Source organism: Sarcophilus harrisii, chromosome 4, assembly GCF_902635505.1.
Source record: "Sarcophilus harrisii chromosome 4, mSarHar1.11, whole genome shotgun sequence".
Lineage (NCBI taxonomy): Eukaryota > Metazoa > Chordata > Mammalia > Dasyuromorphia > Dasyuridae > Sarcophilus > Sarcophilus harrisii.
In genome coordinates this window covers 264,539,570-264,559,111 of record NC_045429.1, presented here as the reverse complement: position 1 = coordinate 264,559,111, position 19,542 = coordinate 264,539,570, and the positions used below count along the sequence as shown (strand labels likewise).

At 34.3% G+C, this 19,542-nt stretch overlaps 1 protein-coding gene across 1 annotated transcript in view; it reads right to left on the bottom strand.

Annotated features, from left to right (window-relative positions):
- Window positions 1-19,542, bottom strand: part of ADGRF1 (adhesion G protein-coupled receptor F1) — a 44,774-nt gene that overhangs the window by 19,655 nt on the left and 5,577 nt on the right. The window contains exons 5-7 of the mRNA XM_012549104.3: window positions 9,935-10,035; window positions 5,199-5,257; window positions 1,345-1,496 (exon numbers count right to left, since the gene is read on the bottom strand). Coding sequence (XP_012404558.1) covers window positions 1,345-1,496; window positions 5,199-5,257; window positions 9,935-10,035 — 312 coding nt within the window. The remainder of the gene's footprint in view (window positions 1-1,344; window positions 1,497-5,198; window positions 5,258-9,934; window positions 10,036-19,542) is intronic.

Here is a 19,542-nt window from a genome sequence, read left to right as displayed (position 1 = left end):
AATTCTAAAAGATTTGTGATGCACAATACCATTCACATCCAGAGAAAGAACTATGGAGTCTGAATGTAGATCAAAGCAAAAATATTGGCTTGACATTTTCTTCTCCTGCTCATTTTACAGATGAGGAAACTGAGGTAAATATAATTAATTGATGCTTAGGGTCCCACAGCTAATAAGTTTTTGAGACCAGATTTGAATTCAGAACTTCCTAACTCCAAGCTTGGTGTTCTATCTACTTCACCACTTAGCTGCCCACAGATTTAGAGGTAGAACAGATCTCCAAGGTCAATTAGTTCAATCCCCTTATTTTACAGATGAGAAATCTGAGGTTAGTAAGTAAAATTAAGAATGTGTTCAACATCAAATAGTGAGTGCCAGAGCTGGGATTTCTCAGCTTCTGTCTCCAGATCCAAGTCTCTTTTCACTGTGCCACACTACTTCCCCAGATCTCATTCAACTCTATGTTTTCTTTAGTGGAGACAGAAAAGACAAGGCAAATCTAGGTTGGAGAGGTCTAAGTTCAAGTGACAAAGACTGAGAGGAAAAGGGTCCTGGGAAAAAGACTAAGTTGTTTGGGTTCAAATTTAGTTCAATCATTGCCTAGGAAAGAAGGAAAATTAAGTATTCTCAACATAGTTTCCTCAGAGACCATATCACTGTCATTCTTATGTAATTATTCCAACCACAGCTTCCAAAGATATCATACATCTTCTGCATGAAAGAAAAACATTCCATCAGTGAGCAGCAAGCCTCTGAATGAGTCGGTGGAGCATAGAAAGTATCAGTCATCCTAATCCAATCAAAAGTAGCATCTTACTCAAAGACCTCATTGCACACTTGCCATAGGCCAATGATGTCAAATACAAATGTCAAATAGAAATGGAGGGGGGAGGTAGGATAGGATATCTGTGGGCCACATATTGACTTAATTTTAAAATTTAATATTACCTATGTTTTATTGTATTTTTATTTATTTTAACAAATATTTCCCAAATACATTTTAGTCTGACTCCTAGCCATATGGGGAAATGTTGAATATCAGATTGGACATTTCTAGGGAAGTTCTTTAATATATATTGTTGAATGAATGAATGAATGAATGAGAAATATTATATACTTATAAGCTTTTATTTTCCAATGTTTCATTGAGCTCATATGTTTTATGTCAAAGGTATGATGTGTGACCTTTGACAAGTCATTTAACTTGTATGAGGTCTTCATTTCTGTATCCATAAAAGGAATGAGTGAGACTGTGTAGCCTTTAAAGTCCCTTCCAGCTCTTTGATTCCCATGAACAATATATATAAAAACAAACTACAAAACAGAGGACTGAGTAATAGTTACCTTTTCCAAACACTCTGAAAGAGCTTTCTTCTATTATATAGCACTTTTTAAGGTTTGATTTCACCTTCCCAGAGACTTGTTTAACAGCAGCCAAAAGCTCAGATGTGCTGCTAGAACCGATGATTTCATATCCAACAATAATACTTCCTTCCCTGGAAAAATCACACAGAAAGGACCAATGTGAAATAGAAAAAATGGAATAGCATTAAGCCAAGACGGAACAAGTATAAGGCAGCTAGGTATTAGTTGCAAGTGTTGCTATTTAGAGAGAAGGAGTTTTCCAAGGGGAGATGTTTTATTCCTTCTAGCAGAATATTGGCTGCCTTATCAGCCATCTTCTCCTTCCACCTGAACTGTCACTCTCCAAGACTGAAGGGTCATTTTAGTCCTCTCCTGGATCTTAAGGATGTCTCAGTAAGTTCCACCTTGTGAACAAAGTACTGGGATCATCAGGTGAGACTGGCTTTAAAGGCAGCACATGCTGGCTGCTTCCAAAGAGTCCTCCCTACCCCAAAGCCCATAAAAAAATTCAATCCTAACCTTTCCCAATCCCCATTTACCCCTACTCTTCATTTCCATTACATCCCTTGGAACCCTTCTCAATGACTAACAAAGTTTCCTTCAGCTTTGCATCTTCTGGTGCTCTGTGAAATCTATTGTCCTCCTGTCTTCCCTTGGATCCCAAGTTCCAAGGGACTCTCTCTATGGCTGGCTGCTGTTGCCCTCACATACCCTGATGCTTGAAATCAGAAGATGCAATTGATATATTCCTTGCTCCCTACTGCTACTTTCAGACCTTCTTTTTTCATCATCACTGACAAGTCCTTTTCTTCCTCAAAAGTCACTCTGTCTGATCCTATACAGTACCTTATTCACAATCTTTTCCAATGGCATCAAATTCAAATATAAAAAAAAGAAGCACAAATCCATACATGATTGCTAAATAATGCTGCAGTGGATAGAATGCTGGCTTTGGAGTCAGGAAGAGTCATCTTCCTGAATTCAAATTTGGGCTCAGACTCTTTTCTAGCTTTTCCTTGTCAGGAAAATGAGCTGGAGAAGGAAATGACAAACCATTCTAATAAACTCTGCAAAGAAAACTCCAAATGGATTACAAAGTGGCAGACATCACCGAATAGCAACAAATACATGAATAAGGAGCCTGCAAACCACTATTGACTGTTTTACAATGTATGTTATCTGTTTTATTGTATTTTGTTTATTTTATTAAATTTTTCCTAATTACATTTTAGCCTGGCTATATGCACTTTTGGATTCCAAAGGTTTGACACTTAATTCTAGTGTTTACCTCCTTTGAATACCCTGATTTCTTAGTTTTTTCACCTTTCCTGCTCCCCTCTTTCTTCAGTCTACCTCAAAAGGATAGGACATCTCATTAGATCTCTGTCTGACCCCAGTAAACTTGCTCCATGTGCCAAGATTCCTAAGGAATGAGCTGTCAATATCTACAGTCACTGGGATTGCCCAACTGAGATGAATAATGTTATCTCAGTTTTATTTCCTGTTCAGTGACTATTGACACTATCTTAGTATCTGTACTGCCCTGAGGAAGGAACTCTATAATCAGAGAAATCTTTCTTCCAGATTAATATATCTTTGAAGGCAACCTGGTAGAGTTGTTAAAATGTTGGACATCAAGTTCTGATGGACCTGGTCATCCTCAACAACGAGATCAACCAAATCATTTCCAATGGAGCAGTAATGAACTGAACCAACTACGCCCAGAGAAAGAACTTTGGGAGATGACTAAAAACCATTACATTGAATTCCCAATCCCTATATTTATGCCCACCTGCATTTTTGATTTCCTTCACAAGCTAATTGTACAATATTTCAGAGTCTGATTCTTTTTATACAGCAAAATAATGTTTTGGTCATGTATACTTATTGTGTATCTAATTTATATTTTAATGTATTTAACATCTACTGGTCATCCTGCCATCTAGGGGAGGGGGTGGGGGGTAAGAGATGAAAAATTGGAACAAGAGGTTTGGCAATTGTTAATGCTGTAAAGTTATCCATGCATATAACCTGTAAATAAAAGGCTATTAAATTTAAAAAAATAAAATAAAAATAAAATGTTGGACATCAGAATATGTGGCTTATTGTCCCAATTTTGCCATTAACAAACTGTGATATTGGCCAATTCAAATTCAATTAATCTAAACAACTATTTGTTAAAGTACTAATATAAACAATGTCATTGTTTCTGTTATTCAGTCATTTCAGCCATGTTTACCTTTTTGGGACCCAAATATATTGGAATGGTTTGCTATTCCCTTCTCTAGTTCATTTTTCAGATGAGGAAACTAAGGAAAACAGGGTTAAGTGACTTGCCCAGAGTCATACCACTAGTAAGTATCCGAGATTATATTTGAACTCAGGTTGTCCTGATTCTATGTCCAATATTCTATCCATTGTTTCACCTTGTTATAGTAGGAGTTTTAAACAATAACAACAAAAATATGACACAGTTGCTGCTTTTAAAAAACTTACAGTTGAATAGCAAATCACTTAGTTCCACTAGACCCCCAGTTTCTTAACTTCCAATGGAGAGACTCCCTTCTGTATATGATATCTTTATCTGTTTACTGTTCTCAAAGTTATTTTAATAATTTATCAAAGATTGTTCAACTGTGCTTCTATCTTAAGGTATTTTAGCTTGAGGTACAATTCAATCAATAAGCATTTAAGGCACCTACTATATGCCAGGTACTGGAGATACACAAAAAAAACTCCTCAATAATGAACAGCTTCCATTCTATTGCTGAGTAACATACACAAATAAGTTAATATAAGATATAGATCTAAAATCATTTCCCCAGGGATGGTTATTAAAAAGGGAAGGAAAAAGAGATTTCCTATAGGAAATAACACTTTATTTGAGCTTTAAACAAAGTTAGAAATTCTATGAGCCAGCATATATGAAGAGATGGTAAATTCCAGAAACAGGGGACAACTGGTACAAATCATAGAAGTGGGTAATTGTATATTGTTTACCTGGAAAACAGAGTAAGTCAAGTGAAGTAATATATTATAGGTCTTACAATGTAAGCTGGAGTCAGATTGGAAAGAACTTTAAATGCAAAGAATACAATCCCTTATGATAAGAATGAAATGGAGAGGGATTTATGAATATGTCCAAAGACCAATGTCTATAGTAAAGATGAATAGCAAATTGATGAAATATCTTTCTACTGTGAACTAAATAGCCTTATAATTCAGCTCTTTTCATTTTATAGATGAGGAAACCAAGGCATAGAAAAGTTAAATTGCTTATACAAGGTCACCTAATTAGTAAACAGATAATGCTTTAAATAGCATGAAATGTAAATCCCCTAGGAGACTGTAAACTTAAATATTTAGAGCAATTAGCTCTCCAATTTACAGGTCAGAGATTAGGCTTGAATTCCTGTGACAATATAGTGCTAGATTTATTGAAACTTTAAATCTGTGATATTGTGATCATATGAATAATTTATGCTTTATCTTCCCTATCCCTTTCCTATGGGACTCTTCATTCTACATGTCATATTTGCTATGTATATCTTTTCTTCTCTATAAGACTATGAGTTCCACAATAGCAGAATTCAGTTCTTATATATCTTCGAAACCTTTTGAACACTTTATACAGGCTTTTATAAACAGCAGACACTGAATAAAGGCATGGTGGATAGATGAATGGATACATGGGTGAATATACAAATGACAAAATAAATATTTGAAAGAATGACCTCTTACCAAGTTTTGTAAAATCACTGGAGAATGGCAATAGACATTTTTGCATTATACAATCGAGGGGCCTACCCTTCTGGAATTATTGTGCTACTTACCGAAACTGGGTGACACGAAGAGAATCAAAACCCGGAACCCATTTGTAGGCTTCCTTAAGCTGGGAAAGAGAACAGAGGGAACACTTTGATCTCATCCCCTTTGCCTTGGAAAGACATATGAGCAACCAGTGGAGATAAATAGGAAATTAATTAGATTAATAAGAAAGACCTGAAAAGACAGTGGGTATGATCTAAAAATTAAACAAGCAAGCCAAATAACAGTTGCTCTTTTATACATACATACATACATATGTGTGTATATGGGTATGTATATGTGTATATGTGTATATACATATGTGTGTTCATATGTATGAATATATGTGTGTATGTATGTATATAAATCTATTTATTTTAGGATTGCAGAAGGAATGAGCCAATAACAATGTAGGATGGGAGATGCGTTTAGTTTAGGTGGTGAGTATTCTTACATATTCAGGCCAAATGCCTTTTCCCAATATAAAGAGATACTAGTTATTTAATATTAAATTAAATTCTAAAAAAAGACTGTGGCAGATAACTTGGATGAACCTGACTGCCATCACTTATACCTGAAACATCCTAATCTGAAGAAAATTCAACTAGTGATTTCTGAAGACTTCTATGAGGGATCTCTTAATTTTTCTCAGTACTTAAGTTTAGGGTCTAGAATTTTTCTCTGAGGACTAGTCTTTTGTATAAAATCACATTATCTCAAAGTTAGAAAATACCTCAGAGACCATGTGGGCTGATTCATACCTGAGACAAGAAGACCTTGTACAATATTCCTGACAAGTACTTGGTCATTCAACCTCTCAGACTTATGAGGAACTCACCACTTCCTGAAGTGTCCTGTTGTAATTTTAGACAGAACAAATTGTAAGGAAGCTTTTCCTCATATTGAGAAGAAATTTGCCTATAGGCCACTTCCTTTCATTGTTCTTAGTACTGTCCACTGAAGAGAAACAGGGCAAGTACAATCACCTTTTATGTAATTGTCTTTCAAATATATGAAGGCAGTTACCATAAGTCTTCTCTAGGTTAAACATTCTCATTTCCTTCAAACAACTCTCATATGTCATGATCTCTATCCTATTCGTGAACTGGAATTCTTGCAAATTTATTCCAATTTTACCATTTGATAGGTTGAGGTACCTATGTGGTACAGTGAATAGAAACCTTGAGTCAGGAAAATGTGAACTCAAATCTTTCCTCAGATACTTACTAGCTATGTGATCCTCAGATCATTCTGTTAACCTCAATTCCCTTAAGTGTAAGAATAATAGCATCTGGTAGTAGCATCTACCTCCCAAGATGTTGTGAGGATCAAATGAAATAATTTTGGTAAAATGTCGAGCACATAGTAGGTGCTGTATTAATACTAGCTATTAGCAAGCTCACAAAAAGTTCTTTTCTATAAATCAATAGTTTCAAAGTATATGTTTTGGTGCAATAGTAAACCCCAAGTTTGGGCTAAATATTGTATGTAGTCTCACTTACAATTTCATGTATAGGTCCTATCTTTGTTGGAGCCTGCTTCAATTCCTTGAAGTATAAAAAATCATATCTTACAGTAAGTAAAAATTTAACAATGCCATAAATATACCCCAAAATTTGAAGATGTCTTTAGTGGCATTCAAATGTATTTATCATTGTAGCTCCCCTTGTACATAAAATACCACAAAATTTTGAACTGAAGCAACTTGCAGGAGTGTTTAGTCTAATCCCCTCAATTTTTAGGTAAGCAAACTAAGTCCCAGAGAAAGAAGCTGTGCTGTTCAAGATTACACAGTAAGAAAAGTCAGGGCAAGAACCCTGATCTCCTGGCATTCAGTATAGTATTTGAAAGATAAATATTACATTATATAGTTCTTCCAGTAAGTATTCAATTAAGCTTTTTGAATGAATGAATAAATGAATGAATGAAAAATAGACAAAAATCAGCCATTTTTAAAAATACAAATACCTGGGTGGTAAAAAGGGAACAATCAACAAATATTTATCTAGCACTTACTGTGTTAAAGGCTAATAAAATATCAGGGATGGACACTAGATTTTTTTTTTAAAGAAAACCATTGTCATACATTTAAAAGACATTATGTGGGTATGTTTTCTTTAGAAATAGATACACAAATTAAATGACTATATTTACTCTCTAAAAGAGAGCACAGAGAATATAAAACCATGGCAGTTGGCCAAAAAAGCTTTTACTGAAGTTATAGCCTAGATAGTAAGAAACAGGCAGTGAGAAAACTTTTTTTTTTCCTGTAGCATATTTGCTTCCATATTAGGGATATTTGAAACCTTTGTTTATTTTCCTCTTTCAGTAATAAAATAACATTATCATTATTATAAAAACAATAATTAATTAAAACTTATAAAACTTCATAAATAGTTTCCTGACAGTATTATGTTGTATAAAAGCATAGACTTTCAGAGATAGGAGGAACCTTAGGGAATGATTTTATCTGGTTCTCTCATTTTACAAATGGGGAAACTGAGGTTCAGGAAGTTTAAATAACAGTTTTGAGATCTTACAGAAGAAAAGAAGAACTAGAATACTGGTCTCCTGACTCTTGGACCAGATGCTGTTCTAATACCACCTTCTGCTCTTCTTAATTCAGTCTGCTATACAGAGATTAACCTTCATTCAACTGCAGTTCTGTAAAGTTGCCATCAGTGTGAATACTGCATCAACATATACCTAAATCTTTCTATGTCTTAATTAATAGTCTCCATGACTTCCTTGCTAAATAAGTAATTACTCTCTGACCAATCTTATAAGTCTCTTTCAAAACTTAGCTGCGATGGTTTGTAAATATTTGACACTTTGAATACATGGATTATACTTGAAATCTTTCCAATTTGTGGGACCTACTGGAACTTACACTACATCACTTTATATCCGGAGAATTCAAGGTCACCTCCATGTCATGGATAAAACCCCAGAGCTTTCATAGCTGGTCTATTAAACTAAATAAATGCTAATGCATTTTAATTTGTTTTCTTATCTGTATTTTGCTAATCATTAATTTTCAACAATAAGTACCAAGATTCTAAAATATTATAGGAGTGGGGGGAAGTATAATTTAAATTAGTTTATTCTTTTGAACCTTTAACCTATAAATAATTATTTTTGATTAAAAATTCTGAAGGTTAAAAATTCTCATAAAAAAGGAAGAGCTCAATTGAGGCCTCAGAAATATAAGTACATTAGTTGAAGAATGCCACATTTATGGGCAGAGAAAATATCTCTAGAATATAGATTTTTAAAAATTTTTTAACTTTATTTATTTGCTGAAGCAGTTGGGGTTAAGTGATTTGCCCAGAGTCATACTGCTAGGAAGTGTTAAGTATCTAAAGTTAAATTTGAACTCAGGTCCTCCTGATTTCAAAGCTGGTATTCTATCTACTGTACCAACTAGCTGCCCCTAGAATATAGATTTTTAATGGGTCCAAGGATAAATTTCAGGGGATCTGTCAACTTAGACCTTTATTTTCACTAACCTCTACTTGAAATTTTAATATTTTTCTCAATTATTTAAAAACATTATTCTGAGAATGGGCCCAATAGTTTCGCCAGACTGCCAAAGGAATCCATAATACTATGATTGGCCATGATTTCCCCATTCTTTATAATAAGGATTAGTTTTCCCTAAAAAGCAACAAGGGTTAGCTGGGTAGTTCATTGGAGCAAATATTGATTCTGGAATCAGGAAGACCTGAATTCAAATCTGACCTCAGATTCTTACTAACTATGGGACTTAATTGAGCAAGTCACTAAACTCTGCCTCAGCTCCTCATCTGTAAAATGAGCTGGAGATGAAAATGGTGAATCATTCTAGTATCTTTGCTAAGAAAACCTCAAAGTCACAAAGTTAAATATAACTGAAATGTCTCAAAAAAAAAAAAGTGGAAAAGCTATTCCTGTGATTTCATTGGTCGTTGCCTTCACCTAAGGACATAAAAAGTTCCATCCACATGGAGTCAGAACACATACAACTTGAATGATTTCTCAAGCACTGCCAGTCACCCAGCCCTGCTGAAGCGAGCCATTAATATTTTCAAATGAGGGGAGAGCTGCATCCAGAGAAGCTGCCATTGAATGTATATTGTGTATATCCTTACTGAATCAGGGCAAGATCAGCCTTCTTTTGTTAACTTTTCAATGATTTTTTTTTCTATCAACAATAAATCTGAATTAACAGGCTACTAACTTAGGCCTGCCCCTAATACTCAAAAAGATATTTAGAATCCTGTTGTTCTTACCAATGCTGTGCTCTATGAACAAAGTAGAATTGAATTAGCTCAGAAGAAAGATGAGATGCACAAAGTTAGAGAAATCACCCCAAATATTCATAGGGACTATTTGTGTCTGACTCGTGGCACAGCACTCTGAATTTGCATTGGTCTGATCAGTCACAGACATAATGTAAGTCAACTTTAACATAGTGATTGTCATTTTGGTTCTTTTGGGGAACAAATTACAGCAACACCCACCTATAAAAATGATTATGAAAGAGCTGACTTCTAGGTATAGATATAAATATGTAATCATAAATATAAATATAAGAGAGATACAAATATAGATAAAAATATATAATAACATGTACAGGCAGAGCTCTATGAACATGTATATCTATTATTATATAATGACAGACAATCACAAAATCTCAAAATTGTAAGCGGACTTCAATCCAAACAATACATAAACAAGAATCCTTCCAATATTTTTGCTGGCAAATGAGAAAAATGTTTACTTGGATTCCAATGCCCGCTGTGTAGTTGGAGTATAGTGCAGATGATGAATTCAGGAGATCTTTTTCAAATTTCTCAAGAATTTTAAAAGTGCCAAAAATTTCTGTGAAATTTGAGAGAGAGAGAGAGAGAGAGAGAGAGAGAGAGAGAGAGAGAGAGAATTTTAATAAAAATTTATATACAAGTTACTAACTAGAGTTTAGAGTTAACACAAAAAATGAAGCAGTAGGCTTCCTAAAAACATTTGTTCATTGCCTACTGACATTTGCAAGCCGTATTTCAAATTATTTTGATGACAGTACTAAAATCAAATTAATTCTAACCATAATGACCATGATTTCCAGGTTGCTTTACAGTTTTAAAAAATGCTTTCATATATATTATCTAATTCAACAATCTGATTCGGATGGCAGTTTTTTATCTAGAATTTTAAATCACAGAGTTAGGGATAGTCTTAAAAAATAGAAAATGTTATAAAATAATGTTGTTCAGTCATTCAGTAATGTCTGACTCTTTGTGACTCCGTGGACCATAGCACAACAGGTCCTTCTATCCTCTACTATCTTCTGAAGTTTGTCCATGTTTATTCCTTCCATGGCACTATCTATGCATCTCATCTTCTGATGTCCCCTTTTACTTTTGCATTCAATCTTTCTGAACATTAAGGTCTTTTTCAATAAGTCCCATCTACTAACTCTACAGTTAAAAATATTTAAGTTCCAGCTTCAGTATGTGAACTTCCCACAAAAAGGCTGAATTAATTTCTTCAAGTACTGTCTGATTTGATTGCTTTGCTATTCAAGGGATTCTCAAAATTCTTTTCTAGCATATTTTCCATAAATTAAACCCCCTAGCAAGTCTACAAATAGGTCAACACATTGCTACCATACTCATTGATCTATGCTGATAAGAAAAAACAGGACCAAAAGGTCAAGCCAACTTTCATAGTTCCATATCATCAACCACTACTTCTACCCAAAAGGGGCTTATTAAATCTTACTTCTTATCCTTCATACCATAATTGGAAAGTATTGATTCTTTATTACTCAGCTTTACTTATAGTTCAACTCCCACAGCCATACATCGCTATTGGAAAAGCCATAGGTTTGACTATATGGATCTTTGATGACAAGATGACATCTCTGCTTTTTAGCATATTGTCCAGATTTGTTATAGCTTTTCTTTCAAGGAGCAAACATCTTTGAATTTCATGGCTTCCATTACCATCTACGAGGGTCTTTGAACCCAAGAATATAAAATCTGACATTTCTCCATTTCTTCTCCTTCTATTTGTCAGGAGATAATGGGACCACTTGCCATGGTGTTGTAATCTTTACAAACTGTTAAGTCATTAGAGTTGATAGAGACAATAATTATCTAATTTAGCATGGTTCAGTATGATTGATCTGATCCTACGAGGAGATGTTATGGGCCAGAACTTGAAACAAGGTACTAAGTACAACTGATAGAAACAATGCTTGTGTTCACAACTTTAGAGAGCTCATATAATCAAGAAATATTTAAGTACTCATTGGAGTTCACACGTTTGGGAGATTCACACCATGATCTTAGGGTTTTGTTTTCTTTTGTTTATGTTAAGCTTCAGGTCAGATTTTATACTCTTTCCTTTCACCATCATCAAGTAGGTTCTAAATTCTTCTTCACTTTCTGCCATCAGAGTGGTATAGTCTGCAAAAAGAGGTTAATTTCTCCTGGAAACTTTACTTCTGGCTTTTGATTCAACTAGCCTGGCATTTTACATGATGAACACTCTATACAAGTTAAATAAATAAAGTGACAATATAGCCTTGTCATACTCTTTTTCCAAACTTAAACCAATCAATTGTTCCATGTTTAGTTCTAATGGTTGCTCCTTAGACTACATACAGTTTCTTCAGGAGATGAGTAAAATGATCTGGTACTCCCATCTCTTTGAGACTTGGCACATACTGTTATGATCCACAAAGTCAAAGGCTTTAGCATAGTTGGTGAAGCAGACACTAAATAACTCCCACATCAGGATTTCCATGTATTTGAAATTTTACCATTATAACTTCATTAATTTATTCAAGTTTATTTGGTCCTATTCAATCTAATTCAATGAGCATTTATCATTTCTGCTATGTAAAACATAGCATGTAACTATGGTAAGTATAAAAGAAGCAAAGGCAGGAAAATCTCCAAACTTGCCTACAAGGCAATTAAATTCCATTTGGAGCATGAAGTGGAGTAGAGAAAACAAGGAAACTAGAGAATAGATCTGTGAATCTATTTATATAAGGAACTCCTAGATGAGAAACTCCCCATACCAATGGTAGGCAACTCTTCCCTTGCAGTTTTTATTTTTAGAGAGCCATCAGGGAGCACTGAGAAATTAAATGACTTTAATATACAGGATCATCCAAGCAATACATGTAAGAGTTGAAAGTTGAACTCAAGTCTTCTTCAGTTCTTGAGGTACTGGGTATACTTATTTAAAAGAGAGACTGTCCTTTTCCTCAGAGTTTACATTCTAATATTAGGGGATAACAAAAATTATGGAACTATAGCCAAAAAAGGATATTTTGGTTTGATAAAGAACAGGGAGGGCGAATGCAACAAGAAGGCTTTGAAAAATTTCACTTCAATAAGTGAAGATAAATGAAGAGGGAGTAGGTTTCAAGTTTGGATGATGATAAGCTAAGCATATGGTCATAGGGAATGGAACAATATAGAGAGTAGCTGACAGTCTAGTTTGGTGGAGGTATAAAATATCTTATTGATAGTAATGTGAAATTAGGTTGGAAATATAAGTAGGATTTAGATTGTGGAAGACTTTAACTGTGGAACAACTAGCTAAGTTTATATTTAATCTAATTGAGAACCACTGAAGATTTCTATGCATGAGTGATATGACTAGGCGCAAATATTAGGGAGATGATATTGGCATCTGTATGGAGCATAAATCAGAGAGGGAAACAAATGGAGATGGGAGAAAAGGGAATCAATATTTGTATGATATCCACTATATGTTAGGAACTGAGCTAAGTACTTTTTACAAATATTATCTTATTTGTTCCTCATAACAACCTTAGGAGGCAGGTTCTACTATTGTCTCTATTTGACAGTTGAAGAAACTGAAATAAAGTGACTTATCTAGAGTCAAACAGCTTGTAAATGTCTGAGATTGTATTTGAATTCAGATCTTCTTGATTACAAGCCCAGTGCTCTCGCCACTGAAACTCCCAGTTACTAGATAACAAAGAGATGGATATCTGTGTAAAGAGCCAACTGTCTTTGAGAGAAATGATAAGAAACCCTGTGTAAAATGTTTTGTAAACCTTAAAGTATGATAAAAATGTTAGTGATGATGATGTGATGTGGTGATAATGAAGAGAACTATGATAGTAGTGGCGATGATGTTGATCTTGGTGATGGTGATGATGAAGAGAATGATGATGAGGGCAATAATAATGATGGTGGTGGTGGTTATTTTGAAAAGAACAATAATGAAAGTGGTAATGATGATGGTGGTAGAGGTGATATTAGTGGTGGAGCTGATGAAGAGAACAGTGGTGATGATGATGATTATGATATTGGTAGTAGTGAAAGTGGTGATGAAGAGAATGATCATGGTGGTAGTGATGATGTTGATAGTGGTGGAAGTGGTGATGAAGAGAATAATGTTGACAACAATGATGATGATGATGAGTATGACAGTAATGCTAGCAATGGAGATGGTGAGAAAGAAAATGATGATGATGGTGGTGATGATGTTGATAGTGTTGGTAGTGATGATGAAGAAAATGATGATGATGATGATAGTAGTGCAAGTGGTAGAAGTGGTGAAGAAGAGAATGATGATGAGGGTAATAATAATGGTGGTGGTGGTTATATTGAAGAGAAAAATAATGATGGTGATGATGATGGTTATAGAGGTAGTAGTGGTGGTGGTGATGATGAGAATAGTGGTGATGATGATGATGATGATGATGATGATGATGGTGATGGTGATGATGGTAATGGTAGTAGTGGAGGTGGTGATGAAGAGAATGATGATGGTGGTGATGGTAATGATGTTAATGATGATGATCTGAAGAAGATTGGTGACTGTATGAGTAGACAAAAGGAAGTGGATTTGATAGATATTCTGGAGATAGCCTCAGTAGGACTTGGCAGATTGCAAAGTGTTCTGAATTCATATCTCTCTTCAGGCATTTATGGTCCTGACCAAATTACTTAGTCTCAGTTTCCTCATCTGAGGAAGAGAATAGAGGCAGCTAGGTGATGCAGCAGATAGAATCCTGAGTCTAAAGTTAGTTAGACTTGAATTCAAATTTGATCTCAGACACTTCCTAGTTTTGAGACTCTTAATGTCAGCTTCCTCAACTGCAAACGGGGATAATAATTATAGCACCTACCTCTAAGAATTGTTGAGGAGATCAAATAAGATAATGTTTGTAAGGTAACTAGCACATAAATGCGATAAAACACATTTAATAAATGCTTACTCCTTCCATCCAACTCCAAAATAAGAATAACATTATTTACACAGCCTACATCACAAGGTCATTGTGATGAAATCGCTACAAATCTTTAAGTATTACATGACTATGAACTATGGTTATTGACAGTTTCTCAGACGTCCTGGGTAGGAAATAGTTTAAAAGAATTTTAAAGTCTTGAATCAATATGATCTAAGAAAATTAGAAAACCCAGAGCTGGAGGTTAAAGAGCACCAAGAGAACGTTAAGGATGTGCTTCCTGATTCTAAATTCAACATTTTGGATTTTAGTCTTCCCTTCTTATTTGTCATGCCTCTCTTGAAGAAATTTATGGAAGGTTAATCTTTGATAGGGCAACTGGATATGTACATTAGATCCTGGATTTGAAGTCAGGAAGACTCATCTTCATGAATTCAAAACTGGCCTCAAACACTTAACTGCTATGTGATGCTGGGCAAGTCATATAACCCTGTTTGCCTCACTTTCCTCATCTGTAAAATAAGCTGGAGAAGGAAATGGAAAACCACTGAATATCTCTGTCAAGGAAACTCCAAATGAGGATGGGAAGAGTTGAACATGACTGAAAACAACTGAACCACAATAACAACCTTGGATAGATTTGATAGCTTATTCATTTTCCTATTGGAGAAACAATCAAGAATGAAGGATGATGTGCAAAAATGTTTGTAGCAGCTCTTTTTGTGGTAGCAAAGAATTGGAAAAGGAGTATTTGCCTATCAATTGGGGAGTGTCTAAACAAGCTGTGATACATGAAGGTAATGGAATATTATTCTCCTATAAAAATGATAAATAAGCTGATACTAGAAAGGTCTGGAAAGATTTACAAGAACTGATGCTGAGAAAAACACGCAGAACCAGGAATACATTGTACACAGTAACAGCAAGAATGTGTGATGATCAACTATGAAAGGCTTGGTTCTTCTAACTGGTTCAGTGATCCAAAACAATCCCAATAGACTTTGGACAGAAAATGCCATCTGCATCCAGAAAAAGACCTAAGGAGACTGAATGTAAATCAACAAATTCTATGTTTACTTTTTTCATGTTTTTAAATCTCTCATGATTTTTCCCTTTTGCTTTGTTTTTTTTCTCCCAATATGATTCATAAAGCAAGTGTTGTAAAAATAAATATACTACAAAAAAAATAAAACACAAACACACACAAAGAATGAAAGACAAGCAACAATAAACTGAGATGAGTGTTGGGAATTGTGTGAGAGACATGACAAATCCCTTCTGATTCTGACACTATGAATATCTTTACTTTTCTGACAGTAATATGAAAAATCCAAAAAATAGGGATTTATATCTGTAAAGTCTGTTTTTTGTAAGTTTCTACCAAGATTTGTCTGTCTCAATGAATACCTTACTGGACTATTTATTTCTCTCTTGCTGTACTTTCTTCTTTATTTATTAGTCAATACTAACTGGCCAGAAAGTCAAAATTACAAGACTCTCACTTATAAAAAGCCACAATTTGCAACTTCATAATGAAGAATCACAGCCATATTTCCAGAATGCTACTCCATCATTGTGAGAGGGGAACATACTAATGAAGGAGAATACAGCAAACATAGTAAACATGAGATTTTATAAATGTTGATGAATATAGAGGTAAGTAGCTCTATGGCAGAGCCTGGTCTTCATACTGAGTTTAAATCTGGCCTCAGACACTTACTAGCTGTGTGATTCTGGGCAAGTCACTTAACCCTCTTTGTCTCTGTTTCCTCATCTGTAAAAATGAGCTGGAGAAGGAAATGGTAAACTATTCCAGTCTTTGCCAAGAAGAAAACCCAAATGGGGTTGTGAAAAGTTGAACACAAATGAAAACATCTCAACAATAACAACAAAAATTCAACTCTAGAATTTTAAATTAAGTTGGTGAAGAACACTAAGTACAAAATAAAGGGTTAGATTTTTGTGGAGGAGGGAGATAGTGCTTTGATTTTGGCTTTTTAATTATACTGGGAAAAATAGGAGGATCAAAGAAATGATAAAAAAAATTTTTTTGAGATATATGGTTTGACAATAACAAAAAAACAAGGTGTTGAATTATGATTTTGCTTCTCTTTGCTTTGCCAGGAGGATAGTATCTAGGAGGATACAATGGGAAGAGCTGACTTTAGATTTGGGGTTCAAATCTTGTTTTATTATTTTTAGATATTTAATATCTTTAAAAGATCCTAAAGAACAGGAGAGGCATTGTAGGATTGAAGAACTGATAACGATCTGATTTTAAAATAAGTAAACAAGGATGAGGAAGTAAAGAATGGGGTCTATGAAAATTATAGGTTAGTGAAATTGGCTCTGATCTAAGAAAAATTCCAAAATGTATTGTTGAACAGGATAATTAGCAAATACTTAGAAGAGGAAGTAATGATCACTAAAAACAAAATAGTTTTATTAAAATCAGATTTTGTCACACCCATTTCATTTCCTATTTTCGAAGAGTTACTAGCTTGGTAGGTCAGGGAAATTCTGTAGATAAAATTTACCTAAAATTTAGGAAAGCATTTGACTAGTATGCTATTCTTGAGGACAACATGAAAAGATGTGGGCTACATGAGAATAGGTATATATGGAGCTGATTCAATGGCAAGATCCAAAGAATAGTATTAATGGTTCAATGTCACTACAGAAGAGAATTTCTAGTAGGGTTTTATGAGGTTGTATTTGGTCTCGTGCTCTTTGTCCTTTATATCAGTGAAGAGGATAAAGACAATCACATTTATAAACAACAAAAAACATATCAAAATTCAACAAAATATCTCAAGAGCCTTGAATGTTGCACTAAATCTAAAAGATAAAGTTTAATAGTGATAAAATGTACACTTTAGTTAAAAAAAAATAAACTCTTCAAGTTAAAGATGGGAAAGACATAGCTAGATCATTTGAAAAGGTCAAAGGATTTTTGTGGCCTAGAAGCTCAATGTGACTCAAGAGTGTGATGTTACTAAATTAACTAATATCCTCTTAAGTTGTATTAAGAAAAGCAATGGGTCCAGAAATAAAGAAGGGGATAATCTTCCTCTCTTTTGCCCTTTGCAATATTGTATTCTTTTAAAGATGCCACATTTTAGGAAAAAATCATCAACAAGCTGGAAAATGTTCAGAAAATGACAACATGGTGGTAAGGGACTTTGAAATGATGCTATATAAGAATTTTTTTAAAGGAAATAGAGACAGAAAAGAAAAAAAAACCTTAAAAATAGGGAAGCTTAATGGCTGACTTCAAGTATTCAAATGAAGGGCCATCGAATCTGAGAGAAAATAGCTTAGTTTTCTTGCCTTGAGATATCAAAACTGGAAGCAACACAGAATTTACATTGAGACAAATTAGTTTGATACAAAGAAAGACTTCCTAACAGAACTATCCATAAGTTATTCATCCAATCTAAATCTATGTCCAGTAGGGTAGTGGATTCTTCCTCATTAGAGATCTTTGGTCAAAGGTTATATGACTATTTATCAGGTCTTTTGTATTGGCATTAATTCTTATTCATGTAGGTACTGGAATCAGTGGTCACTAAGGTTTTTTCAGCTCTGACTATTTGAACCTGGTTAAATGAGCAGAAATGGTTTGTTGATTTTTCTTTTAATAAGTCTTTTCAATGCATTATGGGGAGTTTACAGGATAATTAGGGAATTTGTAACAGCCTAATGGGTTTTCCCAAAGTTTCTGGTTGTGAATTTGAGCCAAGAAAAATGTGAAAGATCTAAGATTTTCTGGACTTTCCATTGCACAGGCATCTTGACATGAGGGTTACATTTAATTCAACACCTCTGCTGTATTCATAAAGGATTGCTTTTAGATTTTATAGAATTTAGAGCAAAGTTGGATTCAAAGGAGTAGAGAAGCAATCAAAGGTTTATCCACACTGGGGGAAATTTTGGGAAATGGGATAGGTTTAAGAAGATCAATTGAAATTCCCTCCTATGCTTTATTTAGACATTCCTGCAATTTAATTGGGGCCAGGGAGTGAGAAAGGGGAGCAGTATCCCTCTTTCATTTCTACTTCTCTTGTCACTATAATAGTCTTTTTTTTTTACCATATTGCTTGGATTGGAGCCTTTAAAGAAGCTTCCTACTCACCCCAAATTAGTATATGAATTACTGAAATAGATCTTTAATTGCTCTTGTTCTCTGCCCCAACTCTCACCTCCAAGTCTCTAGCTTATTCTAATACATCTACATATTTTTGCAAGATTAATTTTCATAAAATACTAGTTTCATTATGTCACTTCTTTAAGTTTAAAAAAACAATTATAATGACTTCTTTCCTATGGTCTCTTGGAACAATTTCAAAATGCTTGGCATTTAAGGTTCTCATTTAACTGTCCCCCTTCCACCTCATCTTTCACTCTTTTCCAATTTGTCCCTTCCATTGTAGTCAGTACAGTCTTATAACTGCCCTACATATAGATCATAGAACTTAGAATCTTAGAAGATAGAAGGGACATTAAAGATCCATTATTTAATTTCCTTAGATCTTATTTTCTTCATTTAATAAAATGAGGAGATTGGACTAGATGGCCCCTCAGCAATCTTCTAGCACCAAAGTGAGGATCCGATGTAACCTTTTCATTATATGGTTAAGAAAACTCAAGCTCAGAGAGGCTGTGAATAGCTCAGAATTAATTAATTGCTTGCTCAATCAATTAACAAGCATTTATTAAGCATTTGCTATTTGCCAGGCATCACATCGATAGTAACAAGTGAATCAATTACTGTTCTCAAGAATCTTATATTCTAATAAGGAAGATAGCATGCCCATATATAATTATTTATTTATTTTTAAATAGTGTTTTATTTTTTCCAATTACATTAAAGATAGTTTTCGACACTCACTTGTATAAGATTTTGAATTCCATATTTTTCCCTCCTTCCTTCTCTTCCATCCTCCCCAAAATGGCAAACAATCTAATAAAGGTTATATGTGTACAATAATTACAAAATATTTTCAAATGAATATAAGGTATTTTGGGAAAGGATTATACTAACAGCTAGGAAGACTAATAAAGACTTCATATAGAAACTGGTGCTTGAGCTGAGTCTCCCACTTTCTCTGACCCACTCTGGCAAGTAGCAGTTAAAAGTAGTTTGA